The following is a 12,225-nucleotide window of genomic DNA, read 5'->3' as shown; positions in this document are numbered from 1 at the left end:
TGAGAAATCTGAAAGGGAACTTAGGGAAATGATTCCATTTACAGTAACATCTAAGAGAATAAAATACCTAGGAATAAATTTAACCAGGGAGATGAAAGACTTACACAGTGAAAATTGTAAAACATTGCTGAAAGAGATTAAAGAAGACTTAAATAAATGGAAAGATGTTCCATGTTCATGGATTGGAAGACTTAATATTGTTAAGATGTCCGTAATACCCAAAGCAATCTATAGATTCAATGCATTCCCAATCAAAACTCTAACAAGCTTCTTTACAAAAATGGAAAAACCAATCCTTAGTTTTATATGGAATGGCAAGAGGCTTCAAATAGCTAAAGCAGTGTTGAAAAAGGAAGTAGGAGGACTCACACTTCCTGATATCAAAACATACAGCTACAGTAATCAAGCTGAAGAAATTTTAATGAAGCTGAAGAAAATTATAAAAAGTCCGTGAAAAACAAAGTACAGCCTTGAGTATATTCCACCTGAATTTAGAGACCATTTCAAGAATGGATTTGACACATTGAACACTAATGACTGAATACCAGACAAGTTGTGGAATGACATCAAGGAAATCATACATAAAGAAAGCAAAAGGTCATTAAAAAACAGGAAAGGAAAAATGACCAAAATGGATGTCAGAAGAGACTCTGAAACTGGCTTGTGAACATGGAGTATCTAAAGCAAATGGAAGAAATGTTGAAGTAAAAGAACTGAACAGATTTCAAAGAGTGGTTTGAGAAGACAAACTAAAAGTATTATAATGAAATGTGTAAAGACATGGAGTTAGAAAACCAAAAGAGAAGAACATGCTCAGCATTTCTGAAGCTGAAAGAACTGAAGGAAAAATTTAAGCCTCAAGTTGCAATAGTGAAGGGTTCTATGGGCAAAAAAACTGAATGATGCAGGAAGCATCAAAAGATGGAAGGAATACACAGAGTCACTGTACCAAAAAGATTTGGTTAACATTCAACAATTTCAGGAGGTAGCATATAATCAAGAACCTATGGTGATGAAGGACGAAATCTAAGCTGCACTGAAGGCATTGGTGAAAAACAAGGCTCCAGGAATTGACGGAATACCAATTGAGATGTTTCAACAAACGGATGCAATGCTAGAAGCACCCACGTGTCTCTGCCAAGAAATTTGGAAGACAGCTACCTGGCCAACCAACTGGAAGAGATCCATATTTGTGCCCATTTGAGAGAAAGGTGATCCAACAGAATGAGGAAATTATTGAACGATATCATTAATATCACACATAAGTAAAATTGTGCTGAAGATAATTCAAAAATGGTTGTTGCATTGGTATACATTTTGCTGTGTACATTTTTAACAAGAAAAAAATATTAAAAAAAAAACCCTCACTTCTGCCCTGGCAGTGTTTATTTTCTTTTTTAGGAGACAATTTGAGTGATGCAGAGCCACAACCAAACCAAACCCGTTGCTGTTGAGTCGATTCCAACTCATAGCAACCATACAGGACAGAGTAGAACTGCTGTCGCATAGGGCCTCCAAGGAGCGCCTGGTGGATTTGAACTGCCAGCTTTTGGGTTAGCAGCCAAACTCTTAACCACTATGCCACCAGGGTTTCCAAGCAGCGCTATGTTCAGTTAAAAAACAGGCTGTAGTGCTTCAGAGCAAGAAAAGGTCATTGTGAACTGAATACTTCAATTTCTTATTTATCTTTTAAGTCCTGTGACATGTGCAGCTGATGTCTTGACTAATAAGAGATTTAAATTTATGGCCATTCACTATGAGAAAGCATTCTACATCTCCCAAAAGCTCTGTGAAGACTTCTCCATGGATAACTGCTGCTATCAGGTCATGACTGCACCTGAAGTTATGAGGATAAACTTGTATGTATTTTGACCAATAGAAAATATTTTCAAAAATAATTTTCCACTACAAAACCGTGTCTATTTTTACCTAGAAAACAGGGGTTTTTTTTTTTCCAGTTTTCAAGATGGACACTAGGTGGCACTGTGGTAATTTATTATTTAAAGAATTTTGCCTATACACTACTTTTTGCTATATACTCTGTATTTCTGTTAGGAATTTAGTTTCTTCTGTTTTATATGGAGTTTTATCGCTGACTCATATAGTACTATCTGATTTTGGAATTTTTAAAATCCATGCTGTTAACATAAATTTGGAAGATAATAGTGTAAATCCTTTTACTATCTGACTGTACACAACAACTCATGGAAATGATCTATTATCAGTGATGCTAATTTAAGAAATTTTCTTTTCAGGAGCTGGTAAAACAGAAGGTGAAACGTCAGTTGACAAAACAGCAAAAAGCAGCTGTCAGACGTCGACTGCAGAAAGGAGAAGCGAATATATTTACTAAACAACGGAGAGAAAACATGCAAAATATTAAATCAAGCTTGGAAGCAGCTAGCTTTTGGGAAGACTAACAAATTTAAGATCTTAGATATTTCTGGTATATTTGGGAAAAAGTTACCATGATCCCTTTTTAAGCCACCTTTAATTTTTTTTAGGGCTAACATTAAATAAATAAATAAATAAATAAACCCTTTTTTCCGTTATAAATTTGACTCATTGGATCCATGTCTTCCATAGAATAATTACAGTATTACTACTAAAGCAACCCCGTTTTTCAAAGTAATTTGGATGATTATGGTAAATCTAAAATCATTTTTCAAAACAATGCTTATTAGGGATATTTGAGTATTCTTTTTAGTCTAAATATCACCGTTTTTGTTTTGTTTTTTGGTCTCCACCAAAAAGAAGTAGTTTCACATCCCAGCTTTTCTACTTATTGGTGGAAACATCTTTAGGCAAGTCACATTTTTCTTTTTCGCCTCAGTTTTCTATTAAAATTGGATTTATAACCACTTTGTAGGGTTATTTTGAGGATTAACTGAGATAATGCACATAAAGCACTTTGAACAATGCCTAGAATATTGTCAGCATTCAGTAAATGTAGCTAGTAAAATGATAATTATGTTTATTTTAATGAAATTGTACTGACAGCTTGGTTGTATTTTATTTAGCCCTGGAAGAATTCACTACCGCTGCCTTTTTCTTTTTTTTAGTCTCTGGTGGTAAAAATGCACCAGTTATTGTTCAAAATACAGGAACAGAAACATTTGAAACACAAATGCCCAGTAAAGCATAAAGCCAGTGTGTACATAGGCAGGACCTGTTACAAGCCATTATGGGCCTCAGCTCCTCTAAATCTCACAATGCTACTAGGGAGGGTCTGGTCATCCCCATTCTGTAGATGAGTAAACGGAAGCACAGAGCTTAGTGACTTGCTTGAGGCCACACAGTAAGTGGCAGGGCCAGGATCTGACCCAGGCAGACTGGCATCAGGGACTATAGCCTTATTCACTACGCTAGATGGCTTCTCAACATATGAAAAATGTACACCCTGGCTAAAAACCAAGGAAGTGTAAATTAACAATTCATTTGATACATTAGTTCTATTAAAAAATAATGAGCCAGTAATGCATAGTTTTATCTAGATTATTTTCTGCCATTTACATTGGTAATGTGGGCATGGGAACAGTTCCACCACCATTTTTACAGTTGCCAGATACTATGCAGGTCTGAAAAGACATAGAAGACCTAGGGGTTGGGAGATGGTGAGGACAATGTTCTTTCTCATATTCTTAAACTGGGTGGATCCAGAACGTGTTCTCATTTCAACATTAGCAAATAATGCGGAAAAGAAGAATAATATATAAGACACAGTCCCTCCCTTAAGGACTTTATACTCCAGTGAGCTATGAAGATGGGTGCTTAAGTACTTGGGACCCGATGAAGTCTCCACATCGCCCATTATCTCAGAAGAGGGAGGTTACCTGCAGTGAAAATGGCCACTAGGTGGCAGTGTCACCTCAGTCATCAGGCAGGATGTCCTTAAATCACCTGTACCCGTGATTATAATCTACCTGAAGGAACACAACAAAGGTGGTTGCAAAGGTTAATAAGGATAGATTCCCTTTCACCTCCACAAAGTTAATTCTACTAATCATCTGTAACATTAATAATTGTCTAATAAATTCACTTAAATATATAAATGCAAGAAAATGTCAAATCAGTTCTCTTGAAAATTAATTCATACTAATATTAGAAGTAAAGAGCTCTGGTGGTGCAGTGGTTAAGGGCTTGGCTACTAAACGAAAGGTTGGCAGTTCAAACCCACCAGCCTCTCTGAGGAAGAACAATGTGGCAGTTTGCTACTGTAAAGATTGTTGTTAGGTGCCATCGAGTCGGTTCCAACTCAGCAACCCTTTGTACAACAGATGAAACACTGCCCAGTCCTGTGCCATCCTCACAGTCGTTATGCTTGAGCCCATAGTTGCAGCCATTGTGTCAGTCCATCTCATTGAGGGTCTTCCTATCTTTTGCTGACTCTCTTCTTTCCCAAGCATGATGTCCTCCAGAGAATGGTCCCTCCTGATAACATGTCCAAAGTATGTGAGACGAAGTCTTGCCATCCTTGCCTCTAAGAAGCATTCTGGCTGTACTTCTTCCAAGACAGATTTGTTCATTCTGGCAGTCCATGGTACACTCAATATTCTTCACGAGTACCATAATTCAAAGGCATCAATTCTTCTTTGGTCTTCTTATTCATTGTCCAGCTTTCACATGCATATGAGGTGATTGAAAGCACCATGGCTTGGGTCAGGCACACCTTAGTCCTTAAAGTGACATCTTTGCTTCTTAACACTTGAAAGAGATCTTTTGCAGCAGATTTGCCCGATGCAGTGTATCATTTGATTTCTTGACTGCTGCTTCCATGGGTATTGATCATGGATCCAAGTAAAATAAAATCCTTGATAACTTCAACCTTTTCTCCATTTATCATGATGTTGCTTATTGGTAACAGTTGTGAGGATTTTTATTTAATGTTGAGGTGTAATCCATACTTGAAGGCTGTGGTCTTTGATCTTCAGTAAGTGCCTCAAGTCCCCTTCACTTTCAGCGAGGAAGGTTGTGTCATCTGCATAATGCAGGTTGTTAATGAGTCTTCCCACGATCCTGATGCCCCATTCTTCTTCATATAGTCCAGCCTCTCAGATTATTTGCTCAACATACAAATTGAATAAGCATGGTGAAGGGATACAACCCTGATGCACACCTTTCCTGACTTTAAACCATGCAGTAGCCCCTTGCTCTATCTAAATGACTAACTCTTGGTCTAAGTACAGGTTCCTCATAAGCACAATTAAGTGTTCTGGAATTCCCATTCATCACAATGTTAGCCATAATTTGTTATGATCCACACAGTTGAATGTCTTTGCTTTAGTCAGTGAAACACCAGTAAACATCTTTCTGGTATTCTCTGCTTTCAGCCGGGATCCATCTGACATCAGCAATGATATCCCTCGTGCCATGATTACAGCCTTGGAAACCCTATGGGGCAGTTTTACTCCATCCTATAGGGTTCCTATGAGTCAGAATCGACTTGTGGGCAATGGGTTTAGTTTCTGAAATACTGGAAGTATTTACATATCCCTCCTTTGAATTTCAGATGTGTCTTTAAATTCAGGTATTCATTTTATAACTTATTTTGAAGCATTTTTATAATATAAAATAACATTGAAAACAGCTTAATAGAACTACATAATATTTATTTTGGAACACATTTTCTTATATTGAAGTGTTAAAAGCAATTTAGAAATGAAACTAGTACAACATGATTCTACTTGGCTTTGCATAGTTACTCAGTCCACTTTGGGGTACTTACTATGAAACTCAGTACTAGTTGATAAACTGAAGGCAAAGAAACATGTCCTCACCCTTGTTGTTGTTGTTGTTAGGTGCCATCAAGTCAGTTCCCACTCGTAGCAACCCTAGGTACAACAGAACAAAACACTGCCCGGTCCTGCACCATCCTGACAATCATTACTGTACTAGAGCCCATTGTTGCAGCCACTGTGTCAGTCCATCTTGTTGAGGATCTTCCTCTTTTTCGCTGACCCTCTACTTTACCAAGCTTGATGTCCTTCTCCAGGGACTGATCCCTCCTTATAACATGTCCGAAGTATGTGAGATGTAGTCTTGCCATCCTCCCTTCTAAGGAGCATTCTGGCTGTAGTTCTTCCAAGACAGATTTGTTCGTTTTTCTGGCAGTCCATGGTACACTCAATATTGTTCGCCAATACCATAACTCAAATGCATCAATTCTTCTTTGGCCTTCCTTATTCAAATGAAGTCCTCATGCTTAAGAGCCTAAAATTTCATGTGGACAACAGAAAAAATTATTCAAATGCACAAATCTAAACAAATTATTCAAATCATGGAAAGGGGACCTAACATTATTTGGCCAAAGATTAGTGCTAAATACTAAAGATTTAATACCCTGGTAAGGAGGTTTTCTTGTTTGTTTCCCTGGGGTATATTGTTGGTTTGGTGATTTGAAAATTAGGGTCAATCACAATTATTTTTTAAAGATGTTTGGGGGTCTGTAGCCATCAGGAAATTAGAGTTTGCCCTATCAGACAAAGCTGTAACTCTCACATTTTAAAACATCCAAACATAGCGAACAATTATCAACAAGAAAAAAAATCAGCCTGTTATTAATGCAAAGCTATATACTGTGATTGTTAATAAAATAGGCTTTTTTTTTTTTTTTTTTTTTCCAGTTTGGGAGATCCCAGTTTAAATCCTGGTTCTACCACTTCCCAGACCTCAGGCACATTCTGTAACCTCACTTTTGAGATTTGTAAAATGCAGACATTTAATAGAGTCCCTGTCTCGGGATTGTGAAGAGTAAATGAAAAACACCTATAAGGAGCTTAGCACAGTGCACGGTACATACCATATGTTTAGTAAATGTGACTAAAATGACTTGAAGTTACACAAAGAAGGTTCCAGAGATTGACCATCTTTCCTATTTTCAAGGTCACTGATTATGTCAACTATGATCCTTTGGTCTTTTGTTTTTATCAAGAGGCACAAATGTTTTGCTTGTCATCTTGCATAGTCTACTTGCTATTCCCATTAAATAAGCTCTTCCTACAAGATATGCAGTTTATTTATTCTTGTGCTAACCTCGTAGTACTGGTAGGTTTCTTTGTCCATTGAGCTTGCTCCAGAGCCATAAAGATGTTTAAAGGATATTAACCAGAGGATTAGTGCAGCTTGGAATCATCATTCTTTCAGCCAAGCACTCAATAAATTTTCTAACTGCCTAAATAAGAACTCTGCCTGATGCTGCCCTCCAGGTACAGCAGCCATTTCTACCAGAAGGAGAGACGAGTTCATTATGTTCTCAGAGAGGTTTGGCCCATGTTTGGAGAGAGCACTTCCCTGAGGTGTAGGTTTAGTTCATTGTCACAGACTCAATTTGGGTGAACTGAGGTTCATAGTCCTCAGAACATCTCCCTAGAAGGCTTCAGGCCATATCTTAGTTTGCCCTTGGTTTGCTTTATGGGATGCAAATTTCAGGAGCTTTGGATGGGGGTAAAGTCCAGAATACCAGTGGGTTACACAGTTGTATAATAGCCAGGCATGCGGGGATAACTTCAAAGCCTACAATACCTCTATAAACATGAAAAATCTTAATCATTCTCAAAGACTAGTATTTATTACATTTTAAAAATAAGTTTTTCTTTTACCTTAATATTGTAAATAATGAAAATATCATTGAAATAAACATTTTATATGACATTTAGAATCAGATTATTGTAGGTTTAATTCTGTAAAGAGAAGCATGCCTCAAAATACAAATAAATTAAAATATATTATTTGGGACATTTATCACAATATTACACGCTTCCATTTTTTAAAAAAGCAAAAGTAACCGCTTGAAATAAGTAGATTGAAAAAACTTGCTTACTATATAATCTTGCTGTTGTAGAAGGGGTTTGGGCCTAGATTAAAAAGGAAAATATATATGTTCACACAACACTTTTCAAAGTGTACGATGTTATTTAAAGTGGTAGCAGGGAAGGGTGTACACAGATCTTGATGATGAACTTTTTGTTGGCTGAAAGCCCCCTTTGTGTTTGGAGAGGCAAAAACAAACACACAGACCAACTACCTGCAATGCAAAATAGACCAAATAAAACACTCTACCATTGATTAGTGCTGAGGAAACTCAACGACAGTCAATGATGAGAAGCCTGAGAGATTCAGGAGTCGTTTCTGGAGCAGGGAGGATTTGGTTGAATAGGTAGACTGAAAAAGAAAGCACCTCTGAAGGGGGAAGTCACACAGAAAATCCAGAAGACGGAAATGAATGTAGTACGCTTGCTATGTTGTAGTTGGGGTAAGGGCGTTGTGCAGGAAAGCATCAAATTAAAGATGATTTTTAAATTTAAAAAAAAAAAGTTTGACTTAATGGAATAGGAAAAAGACCAACTGTAGGTTTTGAACAGTGCTAATTTGATTTTAAAAGGGGGAGGGGGGATGTCAGAAGCTAAGAGAAATTTGTCTGGCAATGTTAGAATGGATTAGAGGGAATCTGGAATAGAATCTAGGAGGTTGCCCGGTCAGTAGTCTAAGCATTAAGTTTAAGGCAGTCTGGACTAGAATCCTATTATCATATCCTAGAATTATATAGTTTAGAGATTCTCTATTACCATGCTTTCATTTTAGAGATGAGGAACATCCTGAGACGTAAAATTACTTGCTCAAAGTCACACCGAGTGAATAAGGTTGGAAGAGAGTGGGAGGAAAAGAAATAAAAGATGACATAGGAATTAAGAGTAGAAGATGGAATGGATAAATACTGAGAAGGTAGGAAAACCAGCATACTCGGTGATTTAGAGTTTGTATTCAGCCCACGGGTCTCTTCCGCAAAGCCACAAAGGTCTACCAACTTTGACTTGTCTTCCTGGTGCTGTGGACGAGTCAGCAGAGACAGTCCTCACAAGTGGGTATTGAGTCCTATCCTCCACAGCTTCTTCCCTTGTTAGAAAACAAAGCTTTTTGCCATAAGAAGCCTTTTCATCTCCTCATCACATTCCCAAGAAATCCACCTCAGTAGACAGAAAGAAGCTCCTCAGCGGAAAATTTTTTCGTGAGGGTTGGGGGCAGTGCTGGGGAAGTAGTTCTGTATCCCTGAGCTCAAGGCTACCGGGGCAGCTTGAGAGGATCTGAGGAATATATTATTCTCTATCTTGGTCTTTCTCCAGTTTTCAATTTGTGGAAAAATAGGCCCCTTTCTATGCAGTTTCCTATTCCTCATTCTTTAAACAAATTTTGGAAAGAAATAGTGTTTCTTCTGTGTCAGCAGGATGCATGCTAAGTGCAGTGCTCTGGTGGCGACTGCATAGGAAGTGAAGTGGAAATTATAGTTTACAAAGTGAAATGGATGGGCATGAGGCTTTTATCTTAATGTAAGCATAGCCGCAAATGTAGCCTGAATTGAATTAAGAGTAGACTGATGATGCAATCCTTACGGGAAGCTTCATTGAAAGCTATCTGGAGCTGTGAAATTACTGGCTTGCTTGAACTCATCAGCTAATCTCAGGTTTAAGTCATTTGTTTATAAGCAAAAAACATTCTTCCTACCTAGGTTTATTTTAACCTAATATTAATAATAATTATAACCTAATTAAAATAAAATACTTTTTCATAGTCCAGATTTCCATTTTAATTTGCTCATTATTATTGCAAAGATTTAAACATTCCATAGGATTCACACCCCTAGAAACATGACTTTATCTAAAGAAGAAACCCAGTTGCTCAAGTTAGTGCATGTGAGCTGGAAGTCTGTCTAATCCCCCAGCGTGTCCCTTCTAGAAAACCTCACCTGTTTTCAACCTCAGAGACCAGGCTGGAGTTCAGATACTTCCTTCAGGATCAACCTGATCACTTTATAGACACTTCTTGTGTAAAGTTTTTGCTGAACACCCAACAAATTAAACTCCTATTATGGAGCAGGGAATGCATATGCACACACACTCATCTGGGAGAAAAGGGAGGGAGAAAACCAATAATTAGATACTTTTTTTTAATTTGAATTTTATCATGATAAAATATATATAACAAAAAGTTTCCCTTTCAACCATTTTTACGTGTACAATTCAGTGACATTAACTGCTTTCACTATGTTGTACTACCATCATCACTACCCATTTCCAAAAGTTTTGCATCACCCCAAACAGAAACTCAATACCCCTTCAGCAGTAACTCTCATTCCCTCCTTCCCTAGCCCTTGGTAGCCACTAATCAACTTCAGCCTCTATGCATTTGCGTTCTAGATACTTCATGTAAGTGGGATCATACAAGATGTGTCCTTTTGTGTCTGACTTATTTCATTCAGTATAATGTTTTCAAGGTTTATCTATGTGACAGCATGTATTAGAGTTTCATTTTTCTGTATGGTTGAACAATATTCTACTGTATGCATATACCATATTTTATTTATCTGTTCATCTGTTGATAGACACTTGAATTGTTTCTACCATTTGACTATTGTGAATAACACTACAGTGAACATTGGTATATAGATAAACTTTTATGAAAAGGAAAATATTATTGTAATGGCCACTGGCAAAATTAACCCCAAAAATAAACCAGAATTTTAAAAACTATCTTTTTCAAAATATGTATTATGCTGAAAGTCAGCCAGCACAGTTAAGGCAATCAGTTCAGTTTTCACAGGACACGTATCTAATGCCTCAAGGGCTTGGTATTGCCATCTCCAACCTTACGGCTTGAATAGCCAAATTATCCTACATTTAAGTAAGTCTGAGTTGATTCTGAAAGTGTTAACCTGTGAACTAAGGCTGCCTCCTCCAATGATATCTTTGGACTATAAAGTATTTCTTGAAGAATCAGTGTTACTTCTCTTTTTGGAGATCAAATACCAAGTCAAAACCAAAATCCAAACCCATTGCCGTAGAATCGGTTGAGACTTGTAGTGACCCTGTAGGACAGAGTAGAACTGCCCCATAGGGTTTCCAAGGCTATAATCTTTACAGAAGCCAACTGCCACATCTTCCTCCCGTGGAGTGGCTGGTGGTTTTTATCTGCCGACTTCTCTATTAGCAGCCGAGTTCTTAACCACTGTGCCACCAGGGCTCCAAATACCAAGACAGGGCTGGGTAATTGATTACATAAGTCCATCAAGATAACGTGGACTCATTCAGGATCCCCAGAAAGCTCAGGTGATGAGGAGTTCACTTTTATTGTGCTTTTTTTTAGTTGTGCTTTAGGTGAAAGTTCACAGATCAAGTTAATTTTTCTTTCAAAAATTTATACACATATTGTTTTGTGACATTGGTTGCAATCCCCACAATGTGACAGCACATTTCTACCTACCCACCCCTGGTTCCCTGTGTCCATTAGTCCAGTTCCTGTCCCTTCCTTCCTTCTCGTCTTGCTTTTGGACAGGGGCTGCCCATTTAGTCTTGTATATTTAACTGAACTAAGAAGCACGTTCCTCACATGTGTTATTTTTTGTTTTATAGGCCTATCTAATCTTTGTCTGAAAAGTGAGCTTCAGGAATGGTTTCAGTTCGGGTTGATGAGAAAGATTAGCCCTGACTGCCGTGTGATAAAGGGCAATTCACTAGTGGTTTTATCTGCTGGGGAAGGAAATTGCAGAAAAATATTTTTCAAAATTTTCTATAAAAATAGGGAAATGTACATTTCTTCAAACTATAGATGGGATGGTAATCAGTTTTCTAATTACTTTTCATGTAATTCAACAAACTTATTCTTATTGGTGATTCCTTAAGTGAAACGCTCTGGGAAAAGTTCTTTTATGTTACTTGTGTTTTTAAACATCTAGATATCATCTGAAATTGCCTTTCTGACTTTTTTATAAGTACCTTGATCCAAACATCTCATTGGTCCCTTCCCAGTTGAGAGTAAACAATTTAACACTAAACAGCCATTCATTCCTTTTACTTGTCCCTTCCCAGTTGAGAGTAAACAAAGTTGATGCTAACCAGTCATTCCTTCTTCCTACTGGTCTCTTCCTAGTTGAGGCTAAACAAAGCTGACACTAAACAGCCATTAGTCATTACCTCTGCAAAGTCAGCCCCTTCCTGGCCCTTCCTCTTCACCCTCCCACTCACCCCCAGAAACACTCTTGCACACAGCTCTGACTCTCTTTTTATGATTGAAGCATTTAGACCCTTCTAGTCTCCTGTATGCCCCTCCCCCATTGGAATCCTGAAGGAGCTGCTGTCAGTCGTTTCCATAAACTATATTACACTATATTAACGAAATTAACTGCATGACTCTGCTTCTTGTTGCAGTTCAACTATTTTTATCTTTTTTTTTTTT

General features: G+C 37.6%; 1 protein-coding gene across 1 annotated transcript in view; it reads left to right on the top strand.

Moving 5' to 3' along the window:
* The window catches only part of RIOK2 (RIO kinase 2), a 30,107-nt gene extending 27,551 nt beyond the window's left edge, over nucleotides 1–2,556 (top strand). The window contains exon 10 of the mRNA XM_004375046.2: nucleotides 2,256–2,556. Coding sequence (XP_004375103.1) covers nucleotides 2,256–2,420 — 165 coding nt within the window. The 3' untranslated portion in view covers nucleotides 2,421–2,556. The remainder of the gene's footprint in view (nucleotides 1–2,255) is intronic.
* The last annotated feature ends 9,669 nt before the right edge of the window (nucleotides 2,557–12,225 follow it).

This window comes from Trichechus manatus, unplaced genomic scaffold (genome assembly GCF_000243295.1).
Source record: "Trichechus manatus latirostris isolate Lorelei unplaced genomic scaffold, TriManLat1.0 scaffold00032, whole genome shotgun sequence".
Taxonomy (NCBI): domain Eukaryota; kingdom Metazoa; phylum Chordata; class Mammalia; order Sirenia; family Trichechidae; genus Trichechus; species Trichechus manatus.
This window is presented reverse-complemented; position numbering and strand designations above follow the sequence as displayed.